Source organism: Acanthisitta chloris, unplaced genomic scaffold, assembly GCF_000695815.1.
Source record: "Acanthisitta chloris isolate BGI_N310 unplaced genomic scaffold, ASM69581v1 scaffold4477, whole genome shotgun sequence".
Taxonomy (NCBI): Eukaryota; Metazoa; Chordata; class Aves; order Passeriformes; family Acanthisittidae; genus Acanthisitta; species Acanthisitta chloris.
Window position 1 is genome coordinate 41,274 of NW_008684146.1, and position 16,920 is coordinate 58,193.

General features: G+C 43.6%; 1 protein-coding gene across 1 annotated transcript in view; it reads right to left on the reverse strand.

Annotated features, from left to right (window-relative positions):
* Nucleotides 1-16,601, reverse strand: part of STAB1 (stabilin 1) — a gene marked incomplete at its 3' end in the record, with an annotated part of 57,577 nt that extends 40,976 nt beyond the window's left edge. The window contains exons 1-11 of the mRNA XM_009079199.1: nucleotides 16,513-16,601; nucleotides 14,708-14,871; nucleotides 12,810-12,850; nucleotides 7,241-7,377; nucleotides 5,663-5,778; nucleotides 4,412-4,497; nucleotides 3,288-3,357; nucleotides 2,407-2,502; nucleotides 1,837-1,953; nucleotides 904-1,100; nucleotides 573-706 (exon numbers count right to left, since the gene is read on the reverse strand). Coding sequence (XP_009077447.1) covers nucleotides 573-706; nucleotides 904-1,100; nucleotides 1,837-1,953; nucleotides 2,407-2,502; nucleotides 3,288-3,357; nucleotides 4,412-4,497; nucleotides 5,663-5,778; nucleotides 7,241-7,377; nucleotides 12,810-12,850; nucleotides 14,708-14,871; nucleotides 16,513-16,601 — 1,247 coding nt within the window. The remainder of the gene's footprint in view (nucleotides 1-572; nucleotides 707-903; nucleotides 1,101-1,836; nucleotides 1,954-2,406; nucleotides 2,503-3,287; nucleotides 3,358-4,411; nucleotides 4,498-5,662; nucleotides 5,779-7,240; nucleotides 7,378-12,809; nucleotides 12,851-14,707; nucleotides 14,872-16,512) is intronic.
* Nucleotides 16,602-16,920: the final 319 nt, after the last annotated feature.

The following is a 16,920-nucleotide window of genomic DNA, read 5'->3' on the forward strand; positions in this document are numbered from 1 at the left end:
CCTCAGTGAAGCTTCCTCTGGTGTTCGGGAGGCGATGTAAAAATTATCCTATATCTGGTATAATTTCCCATAAAGGAGTATCAACTTCCAGGTGTTTTGCTCCAGAGGACTAAGTGAGGTCTGGTATTTCTTCCCTCAATTTCCCCCTTCCCTGTCAATCTGCAATTCTAATTTATTTCTTGCTTACAGGCCTGAGTGGGAAAAGAGACAAACACTCAGAAGAAAATGTGGTCAGATGTGAACAAACAAGTCACACATCTCCCTTTTTAATGATTGATTATTAGCTGATAATACCCTACTACTACCACCACCTTGGGGAGCAACATCTCCAGTTCACATCACAGGAGACTCTGCTGATTTAAAGCATCCTGTAACCCACATGCCAAAATTTACAATGACTGATGTAAAACTCTTTCAATGGGTTTGTTACAAACAGGTTCTTCTTGTCAGGCAACTCTGGCCCATACTCCTCAGATCACCCTGAGTTTCTTCAAAATTCAGCTCATGCAAACTCAGTTGCCATTCTAGCTGCAGAACAAGCTTCCTTATTAGCAAGCTTTAAACTGGCTTACCTAGGATTCCCCTGAGAATTAATTTCACACGTGGAAGTCACGTCGCAATAATACTGCCGACAATCGTTGGGAAATACAGAGCACTCGGACGAAAGAGTTCTCCTACTCATCCCAGGCTTGCAAACACAAGCTGCCTAAGGAAAGGCAACACAGTGATGATAGAGCTGCATTCATCATCTTTTTCCGAATAAATTACCCTGCAAAAGAGCTGTCTGGTTTCCCTTTGCAAAATCTAAGGTGTGGAGAGCAGATTTGACCAACACAATCATCAGTTCATTTGAAGAATTTCTCATCTGTCCATTTTTCAGACCTTTGCTGTTACTGCCCTTACCTCTCCTGGACGTCTGTAAACACAAACAGTAGAGTTTTCTGGGCAGCCTCCATTGCTGTCAACACAAGGGTTTATGGGCTGGCAAATCTTCCCATCTCCTTGAAATCCTTCTTTGCAGGTACACTGATACCCTCGTGTTCCTAGAGCTTTACATACAGCAAAGGGGGAGCATGGAGAAGGAGCACAAGGATCCTGAGCTGCAATTTAAAGACATCAGAGGTGAGAATAACCAAATTTCTGTTTTCAAAACAGCACTTCCTGCAGCACAGCAGAATGCAAAAGGCCTGGAAAGAATGGAGTATAAGAAATTTATGCTATTACACTTCTAAAATTTCACAGGAAAATAAAATCAGACAGCAGACATTTGGGGTTTTTTCATCTGAGGGATTTGGATGACATTTTCATGCTACTCCAGTAACAGAAGTGTGAGCGACAGATGATGTTTGGATTTACTTCTGAATTTCTATCATATCTGAGGACATATGAAACTGCAGTTTGGTCAGCAAAAATTGCAACCAACAAGTGAAAAGGAAGCTATCCATAGCTAGCTGATCACATGCATTTTATTGACTTTTAACAAAACCAATTCACAAACCTAAATTTTAAATCAGTGAAGAGCTCCTCCGATTACACACATTATTGAAACTGGTTCAGACTCACTAATATCTGGCTGTTACACTTATTTAGTACAGACTTATAAGTGAGTGCTGGATGGAACCTGCAACTCTAATTCACTTCTTGCTCTCCAGACCAACTGAGTGGAAAGCCAAAGCCTTAGCCCTTAATCTTACAGGGATTCCTAAAAAGCAGGTTCTTCAGACTCTGTAGTGAAGTGGGCCTTGTATTTACAGTAATCAAATCCACCCAGAGATAGTAGTGCAATAAGATTTTTCCAAACAGGAGACCATTTAGAGTCATGGAGAAGTTTCTCACCTTGGCAAGTGCTCCCCTGTTTTCTGTAGCCCAGCTTGCAGTCACACACTGCTGTCCCATCCCTCACCACACATTCGCTGTTGGTGTCACATGTCACACCTTTGCAAAGGGAAATTTCTGCAATCACACAGCAAAGAAAGTTTCCCTTTGAGTATGCAGGGCACTGTTGAGAGATGCAACTTACCATACACCATCTCTGGAAATGAAGGCAAAGGTGGCTCCAGGGGCCCCAAGCTGGCACAAAAGCTGGAAGTTATAAGCAGTACGGACAGCTCTAAATCACTGGTGACCTAGGTAAGTCAGGTCCCGCAAGGCTTAGAGAGAAGAAAGGATCTAGGAGGTTTCCAGAGGAAGAACAGAGGCATAAAGAGATGGATCATCTCAGCCACTATCACAAAGTGTGGAGCAGACTCCAGCTCTTCCCTCTATCTAGATCTCCAGTGCTCAGATCATCTTCCCTCTACATTTCCAAGCCATTTGTTGCCCCCCTGCTCCTTCTGGGACACATGCATCCAAGCACATAGCATAGGTTAGCTCTAACAGCCCCTCAGCAGCTACCATTGTATTTACCTTGGTCACACCTGGGGCCAGTGTAGCCTCCGTAGCACGTGCAGCTTCCATTCCCAGTGACACCGCTGTTGCATTCCCCGTGCACACAGTTACACACTGCAAGGAAAGTCCAGACAAACCTGACCTTCAGCTAGAAGGCATACACTGGCCAACTGTCCTGGAACTTGGCACTCTGATTTCCCACCAATAAACTACAGCAAAAGTAGCTCCTTATAAAAATTAGCCATGCCAGTCAGAGCTCAGAGAGGGTAAACTGCATGTCCTTGGCTCAAGAAGACGAGGTTTTGTCCTGTAAGAGCTGCCCTGAATGCAAGATCTAGACCAGCTTTTCAGGCACGTGTTTAAACATATCAGCACAACCACCAAGATCACACCTATCCCACCTGTGTGGACACAAGGGAACCAGAAGCTGGACAAAAAGGGCTCCTTTAACAGCCATGCTACACTGGTCATAAATCACTTCCCAAAAGGCCATAGATGAGAAGTAGCACTGTGTGTATTCATTTTTATAGAGGGCAACAAGGAAGAAGTTGGTAGACAAGTGGGGCAGTTACAGGAGTCTGAAAAACAGCTGGAAAGTGGGCATGGGTCGTTTCAGGGATGAAGGTAACAGCTGGCTAAAAAGAGAGAGGAAACTGGGATAGAGAGAGAGATTTACAACAGGAAAAATGAACTGATTTGATCGAAAGACTGAGAATCATTTGTCTAATGGGGCAGTGGAGACAAGCACAAAGACAAAATGCCCTGACACTGCTGTTGAACACTGCCAGCACTCTGTCCCTGTCCTCCTCTCCAGCACCCTTTCTCACTCAAATTCCCCCTCCTCCTTCCTTGTTCTCAGTTATTTTTGTTGAAGTTTCACTTGAATTACATGTTCTTACCTGACTGACAGTCTGGGCCAAAACGATTTTCATCTCGACAACTCTGGCAGGCAAAGCCACTGTATTGCTCCTAGAAGGGCCCCAAAATGTGCCAGATATTATTTTTCTGTATCACTGTATTGTTTCACACATTGTTATCATTCAAAGCCTCTCCCCATTTCTGATTTTCTATGACAGCTGAAGCAACACAGTGAAGATACCTGACCTGTTCAGTGCTCCAGTTGTACTAAGCAGCCCCATGGCAAAGGGGATCAGAGTGTAACCTGACACACAGAAGCCATGCAAAATGCCAGCAAAACTCTGATGGGCACTGAGGGAACAGTGTCCTGATTAGAGACAGACAGGAATGTACCAGCTGGCTTCTGATATCTCTCTGAAAAAGAAATCTGGAATTTAACAGTGCCAGTGGTACTTTTTAATATTGATTTTGCAGGGCTTGGAGACCTTCAGCATATCTTTTAATTGACATAAGGTGTCTTTGAGTTAAATCCAAAATCATCTTTTCTCAACGAAGAGTCCAAGAGGTAGGATTTGAGCTATTAATTAAGTATGCTGTGAAACACAGAGTTCATGAGAGAAAGTTTCAAGTGTGACACTGATCCATTAAGTTAGAAGTTTCAGAAGCACCCTTCTATACAATTCAAATGTGCAGAAATTGTTTAGGCTTTTGTAGTACCAAGTCTGGAGCTGTAAACTAAAAAAACACATCTGTCCTAAATTCTCTTTCTGGTCCCTCCTGCTTTCCCTGAGAGAGGGAGGCTCTGCCTTGCAAGGTGCAGGACTGATTCATTTGGGAAGTACATCATCCAAATCTGGAAAAGGTGCAGTCTATTAAGAGCCTAGTGTCTCATGGCTTCTTGCAGCCACACACTGACTATTCCAACTGACTGGGGGGTTAAATTCATGCAATTCTTTCTTCATTTCTTCCTAGTGATCCTTCCCAATGCCATATCCTTACCAGCAGTGTCTTAGTGCTGTTGCAGACCACACCAACCCTCAAGGAAAACCACAGACACTGATGCTGGAATGAAAGAAGCTGCTAATGACCTTCCAGGCATCAGCACAGACACTGTACAACTCCCTCTGTAAAAGCACAACACCTTCAGAATAAATCATGCACTGACCTTGCAGATGCAGGTCCCGTTTTGCTGCATACCATCCAAGCACCTCCCATGGCCATTGCAGGGATTTTCAGAGCCACCTGGGCACTCTAGCAGGTGAGACAGGCCAGACAAGATTAGATTGAACAACCAGCACCTTTCCATCCCCTCCTGCCCCAGGTGTTCCCCTGGTACAAATGCTGCCTCTTCAGCAGCAAATTATCCAGTGTAGCTAAGACTTGCTCAGAGCTGGTCAAAGTGGCCAGAAGTGGCACCAAGGAGTAGTTGGGCTACTAGCTAAGAAATTACTTTTATTACAAGTCTAAGGAGAAGTCTCAACAGGCCATAATTTACTAAATTTCAACAAAGGCACTGAAATATTTTTTGAGGTTGAGCTTCTGCTGCTAGCAGCAGTACAAGGTGGTATCACATATCTGAGGGCAGTTCTGAAACTCAGGACAGACAGGAGACTACTTTGCAAAAATACTGAGCTTTTCAGCTCTCCCTGACTTTATGAAGAGCTGGGACAGTACTCAGAAAAGCATGGTCTGCATGTCTTTGGAGTGGGGTATCTTCAAACTTTGGCAATTATTTCTGATCACTTTAAGCAAGTGATTCCTCTGATGAAGCCAGTTGCTTGTTCAAAGCACTTTGTGTGAGAACAGGCTCAAGCACTCAAACAATCTCCTGTTCTATGCAGAACTGGAGAGTGTCTTTCTGTATTCCAGCAATCAGCCAATCATATGAAAAATCTTCAGCTTTGTAGGTCTTGCTTTTGGATTTTTGAGTCAAGACAAAACAAATTCTCATTACTTAGCACAACCCTGAGTGAGAACTTTGGGATGTTTATTTTCACCTTGGATTGGAATTGCTAAGTATTTTCTGTGGCTGAATGGCTCGCTAACCCCAGACTATACAGCAGCACACGTGGCACACGCGCTGCAGACTAGAGGGACATCAGAAAGATCTTCCTCTTCCTTTGGAAACTTTTGTAAAGAGGAACAAAAACATCCCTTTCCAAAAGTTTATTTTTAAAGAAGAGACAACAGGAAGTTCCACCAGAGGAGGTTATGTTATGTGTTAAAAGCAAGAGGATTCAACTCGTCTGGAGCAAAGAGATTATATGTTGAAGCTTCCAGACAGATAATGGAGATCTTGGGAGTGTTCAAGGGATAATGAAAACTAATGACCTCAATGTATTTTTAATGCCTCCTATTAAAACCGTTTTGACTTATTCAACAGCTAGAGATCATCGTAAAAAAATGAAAAACTTACCATAGCACTCTGTACCCCAGAATCCTGGACAGCACTTTTTCTCTTCAATTTCCTTCTTACATATGTGATGGCACCCTGGCAGGGAAAGTGTATTTTCTCCTAACTTGACAGAGTATCTTAAAGAGAACATTCCAAGATTCATGTTACAACACATACCTAGCCCAGGCCTGTTGGAGGGTCTCTAAGCAATCACACTGCAGTGCATTCAGCTCTGAACATAAGGAACACTCAGTCCCTCAGCCATACATGCACACACGAGTCTGCACTTGGGCTACACCCTCTCTAGGGATGCCCATTGATTTGAGCCTCAGAGATCAGTTACAAGAAATCTGTCGGGGACAGGGCATGAGACAGGATCTTGGGCAGCCTGAGGACATCAGAACAGAAATCTTGGATGCTGGAGGGTTAGATAGCATAGAAACAAAGTTAGGCTCTCCAGAGTGACTCAACATTTGACTTCACATCTGAAATAAGCTTGAAAGAACAAAATCTCCTTGTGGGACTTGTCCCTTTCTGTCTTTTCTTAAAGATTCCAGATTGAAATGCTGCAAAATTGGATTTAATATCTGTGTTATTCACAGATTCTCTATTCAATCTTGGACAAATTCCTCCTTAATGCATCTTTCTTTCAACCTTCTCATCCAACCCCTCTACACAAAGGGTGAGTCCTTGGTGGCGGTGCCTCTTGTTCTGCACGTACACAGTACAGAATTATTCTTGGGTCTGTCCAACAAGCACCACAAGAGCAGATAACACTCAGAAAAGCTGCATACACTCACATTATTCTTACACTTCTTTTTATTTTTGGCACAACATCCTTCCCAAAAGGAACTTGGAAATTGTCTCAATAGCATTGCTGCTTTGGCTTCAATCTGACTCCTGTGTGTGTGCAAAAACTGCTATAAACTGCAGAACTGCCACTGCTATTTATAAGTATTTTGACAGAACAGTGAATCACAGAAACAGCAGGACAATGGAGCTATATATTAACAGTTAACATTCACTACTGAATAGATACACAAACAATAATCTATAGTGTTTCATTTTTCAAAAGCTTCCTAATAAATTCAGTTTTCCTTCATCCTTTTCCTATTAGTGCCAAGCTCAACAGAATAAGAGCAAGGAACACATGAACAAGCAATTGTCATAAAGTGAACTAGGAAGGTAAAAAGTTCAGAGGATTATTGCTGGAAGCTGGGAGGATATACAAGGGGAATTATCATTATATTATTTTCCTAATAAGCCACTAAGGAATTCTGGGTCTGAAACAGGCTTCTACACTAGACAGACCTCTTTAGTTGCTACAGCAGGATTAGCAAACCCAGGTTGTCTGGGGCAAGTTAGAGGTAATTATCATGCAATTTGTTCTATGTATATAGAACCTGCCCAGCAAAAAGTCTGTGGGATTTACAAGGAGACAAACCCAACAATAATAGGGGTCATAAATCCATTTTTATCCATCTGAAAGCAAAACTCCTTGGACCTTTAGAGTTCAAAAAACACACGTGTGCTCTGCTGATGGCACATGCATAGCAGGCCTGCACCAAAAACTTAACACACTTAGGAAATGGGCCTTACCTGCAGTCCCTCACCCCTAATCCTTGGGTAGTCTTTAACCAGCCTCTTGGGCACAACATTTTTGGCACTGCAGCACAAGTAGTACATGCTGTATTCAAGGTAAACATCGTCTTGACATTGCACCGCATGGATTTTAACTTGAAAAGAAAAAACAGAATGGAAATAAGCCCAAACCAAAATTGCTACCTTAGCCACTTCTCTTGCCAACTTGTACTGTCTTTATCAAGTTTCACCATTCATTAGATGCTGCTGGGGAGGGCAGTGCCCTGTGCAGCTGCAGGGAGGTACCACACACTCACATCACATCAGCTGCTGTGCACTGCTCCGCCTGGATCTCAGCTGGAAGGCAGCAGGGCAGATCACCCTGCACCCCACAGCAAAAATTCTAACCATTTTTAAAACAATCATAACTGTGCAATGCTAATTTCAGCTGATCTCTTACAAGCATGTGGTAATGGTGTGTGAGGACAAGCTCAAAATTAATAATCCTTGCCAGAAGACACCGAATTAAAAAGCAACACAGCATATCACATTGATACAATCCAGTTCACTGGTGGTTTCATTGCTGACCCACAGGTCTGAAGAATCAAATGCGTTAGTTCAGCCTGTTTTCCAGAGCCAGGAGGTGCTCACACAAGTATTTCTCATGGCAGTTGTCTTGGAGGAGGAGCAGTGAGGTGGATGAAATGGAATGGGGATGTGCATCTCTCTGACCACCTTGATGCTTTGGCCCTAGGCAAGAAGGGCTCCATAAACATTGGCATAAAGATCAGGTAGGAGATTTGAACAAATCACATGACTGGTGAAAAAAATCAGCATGTGTCCTTGCACTCAACTAGAGCAACATCAGGGGATCAGGTTTCCTCAGAGGGCTTTTCTGTACCCCTGCACAACCTTGCTTCTCCAAATGAAACACAGAGCAGATGACAAAAGTACAGCCTCAGAGTGAATGCCAAGCATCATATGCCAACTTGTCACAAAACCTCATGATTTTACTCCAAAAGCACTTCCTTGAATTTCTAATCTCCTGGAGTCAAGCAACTGCATGGAAACCTCTTTGCTACCGTTTTAAAAAGACAGCATTTGCCACTGATGGTGACAGATAAAAGCTGGGAATGAGCTGTGTGTGCCCCAAAAGGTCACTGGCTGGAAAAAACCCACACAGTTCACCTCAACTGTGCCTCTGCAGGCACTGTATTTTCTAAAAACAAAACTATTAGATGAAATTTTGGGAGGAGGCCTCGATCTGGGATTTTTAAAGCCAATCCTGAACAATGCTGTTAATGCAGCAGCCCTCCTGTGCCCAGAACTTGTTTGGGATTCCCATCAGCAATCTCAGGTTTGCTTCCTCTGAACTTAAGCCCAAATGCATACATTTGCCTCAAGGCAAGAGAGGAAGCCCATGGCTTCCCATCAGTTATCAATGGCTCAGGAAGGCCCTCCCAGATGATAGCCAGCAGACCCTGTCAGGAAAACCTCCTGAGAGATAACCTTCAAGGCCCAAGTCCACAGGGACATGTCCCTGTAACATTTTCTGACTCACGCCCACGTTCCCTCTGCCTGCAGCTGTAGAGCTTTTTCTCATCTTTATGGATCCACCCTGTGCAGCCATCCATTCAAGAATGCTGTCCAAGGAAGAAAGTGACTTCTGTGTCTGTGATTGCCCTTCCCATGGGTATTAAATTCTAGTTGTGCTTCTGGGGTCTCCACTTCCTTTGGTGGCAGAACCCCCAAGGAACCTGTTATGTCAAAGACTCCCTTGCATTATAAACAGCTCAAAACTAATCTGAGATCCACCAAATCCACCTGTCCATGTCCTGTGAGCACCAGCTTTACTAATGATATCCAGCAGGACAGAGATCAGCTTCTTCCTTATGCTTCCACCCCAGTGGCAGTGACACAGAGCAGTCAGAGGAGATTTCCCATTTTTCATGGAGCAAAACAGAGAAGACAAGCAATATGGATGAATAAATGAGGTGCTACCTCTGGAGTACTCTGTCTCAAAACATGATCAGTGCCATTGATGGGGCAGGGAAGAAGTCTATCCAACAAGCTGATTCACGTACCAATTAGGACTCCAGATTAAAGCTGGTCTTTTGAAAGGAGCCAGTGGAAGCCAGGGACACAGTTATTACAGAACAGTGCATCTCCTGCCTTTCTAGTCCCATCAAGTGCCAGCTTTAACCTTCCCCGAGACAATGCCTTGGAAATCAGAATGGGAAGATGCCTGAGGAAGAAACACAGATATGGACACCTTCCTGTGAGTTAGAATTGCTCCACAAACCTTTTCCAGGTGTCTGAGCCACCCTATCCGTATGAAAAAGACCACATAAACAGTAAAGCACAAAACACTAAGTGAAAAATCGCCAATCTTCTATTTCATCTGTACTTTCAGGCACAGTTGGGCTGTTCTCTGTCATGGTGGTGAAGGAAGACACCGTCATTCATACATTATTCCATTTTCCTTCTCTTTCCTTCATCAATGTGGCTCCATTTCTAAATGGAGATGGACAATGGGAGAGGAGATTGGCTGTTACTTCTCCCTGTTGCCACATTTAATTGATTGCAGGATCCTAAGAGAAGAACAATTATTGTGGAATCCCCTCTACCCTACCTTCCATGGACACTTTATAAGCTTTAGGCAGCTTTCCAGCAAGACCTTCCCCTTTTTATAAAGAAATATGCTTGTGTCAGCAGCAAAAGGCAGGAGGAAAGAGGAAGAAAACAGCTGAGTGGAAAATAATGTAAAAAAATATTTCCCTTCTTATTTGAGTGACAGAACTGATGAAGCAGTCATTTTCTGGAGAGTTTTGCTTCTTAGGAAAGCAGAAGAGGGAATCAAGGAACACTTGATACTCAGATTTTGGAGAGGATGAAAGACAGACAGAAGTTTGAGTCAGAGGTGGCTCCTGGGGCACAGCCTTGTGGAAAACAATGATGTACTGCTCCCTTGGGCTCATCTGTGAGCACTGTTTCTACGTGTGAAGACACTGGAAAGGGAGCAGAGAGAGAATTTCTGCCCCTAGGATGCAGAGTCAGTGAAGTGCACAGTGGCTATGCCAAGGAAAGGGGATGAAAACTGTTACTGTTCTGATCAGGTGATGCTGTTAGCCTGGACTGTAACACGTTTTGGGTACAAAGGAACAGAAAAGGAAGACTGATGCTCTCAAACAGCTCCAGAACTAAAGGAGACTTTTAAAGCAGAAGACATCTAGCTATAGCTGAAGGAAGTTAAGAGCCAGGGCACCTCTGGCCACACTGGGCTCTATCCTGCCAAGATGGGCTGTGCTCTGTCCCTGCACTCAAAGCACATGTTTGTGCAAGAGCAGCCACTGCCCTCTGTGCTTAGCTGAGACACATCAGAGCTTCTGGATGCTGCAGTGTTTCCTTCCCTCCTTCCTGTACAGATGTCCCTTACTTCTCAAGTGTTCATGTTTCTCTTATTCCATCTCAAGTGAAAATGCTGGGAAGTATTTCATAAGGGCTAGTTCCATTCTCCTCATTTTCACCCATTAATTTTTCCTCCCAAACCATAGCACAAATCCTTCTGCACAGCAAAATCTCAAGGAAGAAAGAAAAACACATTTGGACGTCAGTGTTTGGCTCCAACAATCCTGGGAGTCAGTTCTAGAAATAGTCATTATCTAATGAATCACCAAGTTTCCAGTGCATTTGTCCTTTACAAAACAGAGCTTGCTTGAGTCATTACAGTCATGCACTTCCCCAATAAGTTCTCAATAATGCTTTAGCTGAACAGACCAGCAGCTCCTGGAAGCACAAATCCTTCACACTGGGTCAATTTCAGCATGAGGATGAACAATGAAACACAGAGATTACATAACACAAGATCTACTGTTCCCTTAGGTGTTTCCCACCATCTCAGCTGCAGAGCACAGGAGGCACAGGAATGCTGAGACCACTCCCCTCATTTCCCACCTGCCTCCATTCCTCCTCCAGCACAGCCTGGGATTGGCCTTCTCCCAGCAGGAAAACTTTCATGGTTCTCAATTCTGCTGTATCTTCCCCAGCCCATAGCAGGGGGTATAACAAACCAAATCAGGCTAACAGATTCACTGTCATGTTTGAACCATCAAAGCAGAGTCCTGAGGTAACATCACATCTCTTTTCTCTCTTGATGGCCCCTTCAAGCCAATGGATACTTCTTGTGGAATCACAGCACTTCTATTGCAATCAGAGACAATGGCTATCCTAAACTATCAGAGAAGAGTTCATTAGGTCCTTATTTTTCCTTAGCTCCCATTATAACCTTCCTAATATTTCTTCACTTTCTCCAAAAAGAGGGAACATTTGGAGGAAAAAAACTCAAAAAAGGGAGTTATTTTTCCTGGATTAAATAAACATTTCCCTTCTCTGTAAGTGGGCACTCACTACCTGATAACGTAACCGTTTCATGCCAAGCCAGACACTTCAGTGATTACAGAAATCAACACAGTGCCTCAAAGTGAAGAGACCTACATTTCCACTTCCATCACATGTGAGCCCATGTGTCTGAACACGACTATACTGGAACACACCTGCTGAAACCCAAGCCTCTAGGCAAATAAAATCCACTAGCAGACACTTCTTCATGTTTGTGCACTTTAATGATCCTACAAACCTAAAGGTTCATGAGGTTCTTAACTTATTTGTATGCTTAGTAGTCATTTATGACCCTCTTATGAAAGGATCTAAACAAAAGCTTCCACCAAAGTTTTGACACTGAAGCATCTTTCCAGTGCTCTGGCTTTTTCTAAGTTAAATCTTTCAGATTTATAAGCCCTACAAGGGGCCACGTTGTCATTCAAGACAAGGCAACCTTTCCATAGCTTGGATCCCCAGGGAGTACCATTTCTAAATGTCCCCACAGCTTCTGACTTTGTAGGCCAGTTCACTCCTCCGACAGCAGGAAGCAAGAAGGGCAGTGGCAGAAGACAATATAGCATGAATTAGAGTGAATTCCAGCCTACAGGAACTGGGCTGCCTCTCCATAGAGCCTAGAGAGCAGACTTGCCAAGGCATCACACATCCTTCTAACTGCTGCTGCTAAGCACAAGCACAGAGACGAAGAATCAAAAGCAAAACAACAAAACTGAAATAAAAGCAAAATGAAAAGTATTCCACAGTGCTTACCGGGAAGCTGTTGGGAAATGTACCTGAAGCAAAAGTATTTACTCTATTGCAAAGAAACCAATTGATGAAATTTAAACATTTTCTTGAAATCAAAATTCTCCTGGGGAACTTATGGACCTGTCCTGGCAGATCCTAAGGTCACATCCCACATACTGAAACTAGAGGAAGACAAAGATGCGGCAAAGTTCAATGCTGAAAACAGAGACAAATTCAATCCAATTTAAAGCTCAAGCAGCTCCCTTCAACCTTATTTTAAGTTCCTCAGTTTGGACTACACACATAGGACAGTAACTACCTTACAGCCTGAAAGTTTAGTTAGGGGTGTTATTCTGCACCTAAATGAGAAAAAGAAGTTTTGGGGAGGACATTTCTTAACACACAACTGTCTAAACATGAAGAACTGTTCAATGAACATTTAAACAAAGACTCTCAGACTTACCTTCTGACTCTGGCAGTCAGCTGGAGGAGCGAAGCATGCTGCTAAGAAGAAAAACAGCAATCCAGGAGGATGCATTTTCATGCTTTTACAGGCAGGACCCTTTACACGAAAGGGGTGGTGATAGAGTCTCAATTTCTGTACGATAACACCGCCTACTAAGAATCAAATCCAAGACAAACCAGAGGTTAAAAGTAAACAGGGAGAGAGCATTTTTGCACTGTGCTTTTTGGCTGCAAAGTCTTCAGAAATGGGTCTGCTACTTCTAGCGTTGTCTGAATCAACATAACCTTTTTCTTTCTTTCTATTCTTTTTTAAAAATGCTCAAGCAGAACTCCTTAGTAAAAGGTTTACTCAAAACAGGAACATCGACGGATTTCCTCTTACATATCAGTTCAAAACAGAAGGAAGGAAATCCTTAGTTTTCAACTAATTGGAATGAAAAGAGGTTAACTGTATGCTTAACAGAAGGCAAATCCAATGGGCAAACTTAAATACCATGAATTCATGAAGGGTAAGTTAATTTCCTTTTACCATTGATGCTAATAAGTCCACAACACCTTAAAGAGAAGGTAGACCCAACCATTGCTGATCCCAAAGTGTGCATGAACAAAGCAATGTGAGTGATGGGCTGTGCTTCAGAGCAGTAATGGAAGTACATTGTCTAAACCAGTCAAACACTTTGGGGAGGCTTTGCTATTTATTTAAAATGTTTGACTCTCTCAGCAAGAAAAACATGTTTTGCAGGTGCTATGGCAGTAATGGCAAAATATATAATTTTCCAAACACTCTGCTGACAGCTTGATGAACCCAGGGAGGACTTGCATAGCACTTGGAATACGAAAGTCCAAAATGGGACTAAAAAAGCCCATGCCAGCCTGAGGCATGGTCTGCAATTCACATTCTCCTTTTGAACTTTACAAAGAACCAAGAATTGATTATTGACAGATTTTACCTGGCCTTTGCCTCCCTACACTGCCAAGAGAACCCACCACACTGAGCAGTCTAGGACTGCTTCTGTGAGCAACAAATCCTGCTGAGCAATGAGGGACCTTCCCTTTTCAAGCCATTAATAGCACATGAAGGTGCCTAAATGAAACCAGGAGAGGAAGCTAATCTTGTGCTTATATAAATAATCAGAGCATTGATTTTTTTTTGCCCCAGCATACGCAAAAATACACACATGCTAACACACAGGGTGTATAAGACTGTATAAATACAGAATGTGTACATAAGATGGTATATATAACTGCTGTACTTACTTGTGCCGTTAGTTGTGCTTTACTTCTTCCTTCATCCTACAGAGAGAGCCAGCATCATGGACAGCCAGCCCTGTTATATATCCTGCACTAACAGGAAGCAGATAAGGCACACAACCATCCACTGAAACCCATGTGAGAAGTACCAGCCCACAGCTCAATCCCACAACTCAGCCCACTTGTCCTGCTACAGGACAACTGCAGCCCTGGGACTATTGCTGCCCAACTGCAGCCACTCTGTCAGGGCCAAGGGGTTCACACAGCTCTGGAAACCATTTGGTACCTTGCAGATCTCCGAAATGAGGCAGAGGCATCATTTGCCATCCCACTAGACCAGTTCTAGTGGTATGGTAAAGTCACAAATGGACAGTGGGGACACCTTTGTAGAGGGGCCATCAGCATGGAGGCTGTGAAATGCTTTCTTTGCCTACAGTCATGGGGACTGGACTGGCCATGGAAACAGAAGAATGAAACTGCTTCTCTGCTCCATGCTAGCCATTAGGCACATGCAGCTAAAACAGGCAGCCTAGAAGGATGTTGAAGCTTGTTGATTAGCTTTCCAAGAGCTGGCTGTATGACACAGAGATTAAGCTGCCAGCATCCACACATAGCTGATAAGCTTTTAAGGTGAAAGCAGCTTACCCTGCGGCACTTGAAGAAGCATTGGCTCTATTAATGAATCTTCATACCATTTTCTAAAATGTTCAATGCTGAAAATGGTACAGGGGGAAAAAGGATGCACAAAGACTGATTCCAAGGCTTCCCACTGCTGCTTATCATCACTGTGTCTGACTGCTGCAAGGAAACTAGGAAGACAAGGGAGAGTAAGGCTTGGTGAAATTCCTGTCGGAATTAAATACATCAGATTCACAGCCACATCAAAATGTTCACAGCCAGCTTTCTTATCTGTCCTCACTTCAATTAAAGGCAAGCAATACAACAGCAGCACACAGGCTAAAAATGCAAACACCAAATAGTGTATTGTACAGCAGCAGAGCATAAACTGAAAAATCTAAAGGTCATCTGTCCTCAGATGCTGCTTTCCTGATCAAGCAGCACAGGCAGCATGTTTCAGCCACTGCATATGAGCTGCCCTGAGAGAAGGGAAACTCTGCTGACCACTGCTGCTGGATCTGGAATAAATTAGTAAGAAAGTGAACCACCAACCACCTCCAAATTAATAGGTGGTCAAGAGCCATAAATAATGCTCAGTGCAGAGTGGAAAGATGCCAGTGTGTTCACAGTGTCACCAAAGATTGCAACACCGGCATAGAAACAGCACGGAGAGCAAAACTGAGCCAAACTACAAATGACTGCTCCACTTAGACTGTTCTTGTTCTCTTCTGACACATGGATTCCTCCTAGGCAGATAAATGGATTTTTGCATGGATGACATCAATAAAAACTTTATGCCTTAGAGGCAAAATACACTGGATCAATTTTTTGATCCCACTGTTTTGTCCAATAGCCTTCAAAACTGCCAATAAAGAAATCCCCCAGTTCTCTCACTCATTTCTATATGAGAACAGCTCATACACACAGGCATCTTCATCAGGTATTTCAATCCCCCAAGTCTCACAAAGCAAGATCCAAGGATCTGTCAGAGCGCTCAACATCTGACAGCATCTAAACTGTCCAGAATTTACAGAGAAAATACACAGAATGAAGCCATGGGACTTGCTATGTCACTAGCAATTAAAGGAACATGTGAGACAGGAAAACCTGGGGAAAAAAGTCCTTCATTAAAGGGAAAATTTGTAGGCCAGACTTATAAAGGTCTGATGACAGAGCCCACAAATGGCCTTGTGCAGGCAGGGTAAAAGGGTTTCAGTCACATCCTAGTCAGTGTTTGATTGAAACAGGATTGTGCAAATCCAAATTTAAAATGTACAGTAGAAGTTGTCAACTGCCTGCCAGTGTGTTTATCTGTGAGGTGTGGCATGGGGGCTTTTATTTGTTTTGGAAAGCATAGATTGTGTCTTATCAGTCAAGTGTCTGCTACCCACACAGCACAAGGTGGCTGGTTTTGCAGCTGGTCACAGATGTGGGTCTCACAAACATCACCTTCAAATTCTGACCCTGACACAGGCAACCCTCATTGCAGCTTCCTCACAAAGGGCAGTGGAGAGACAGCACTGGTCTCAGCTCTCTGGCAACCAGTGACAAGACCCAAGGGAATACGTTGAAGCTGTGTCAGGGTAGGTTTAGGTTTGATATTAGGAAAAGGTCCTTCCCCCAGAGGGTGTTTGGACACTGGAACTGCTCCCTAGGGCAGTGGTCACAGCCCCAAGCCTGACATGACAGAGCTGGTGTTCAAACACTGTTCTCAGGCACATGGTGGGATTGTTGGGGTGTCCTGTGCAGGGCCTGGGGTTGGACTCTCTGATCCTTGTGGGTCCCTTCCAATTCTGTGATTCTCTGACTTCTACAAAACACCAGTAATTTACCTTGTGGGCTCAGCATCCCCAGTCATCAGCAGACTGTTGGTAGCAGCAGCACTCAGGATTTTCCCCTCAAACACTGTTCTCAGGCACATGGTGGGATTGTTGGGGTGTCCTGTGCAGGGCCTGGGGTTGGACTCTCTGATCCTTGTGGGTCCCTTCCAATTCTGTGATTCTCTGACTTCTACAAAACACCAGTAATTTACCTTGTGGGCTCAGCATCCCCAGTCATCAGCAGACTGTTGGTAGCAGCAGCACTCAGGATTTTCCCCTCTCAGTCATTTTGCTTTATACATTGATGAGAGGTTGGGTCCTCTAAAGTAACTTACCCAAGACCTGGCATTTTTTTCTGTGAACACGTTGACATTCAGAGTTGAGAAGCTGCTGGTAAAAATTACTCAACCTGTCTGTGGG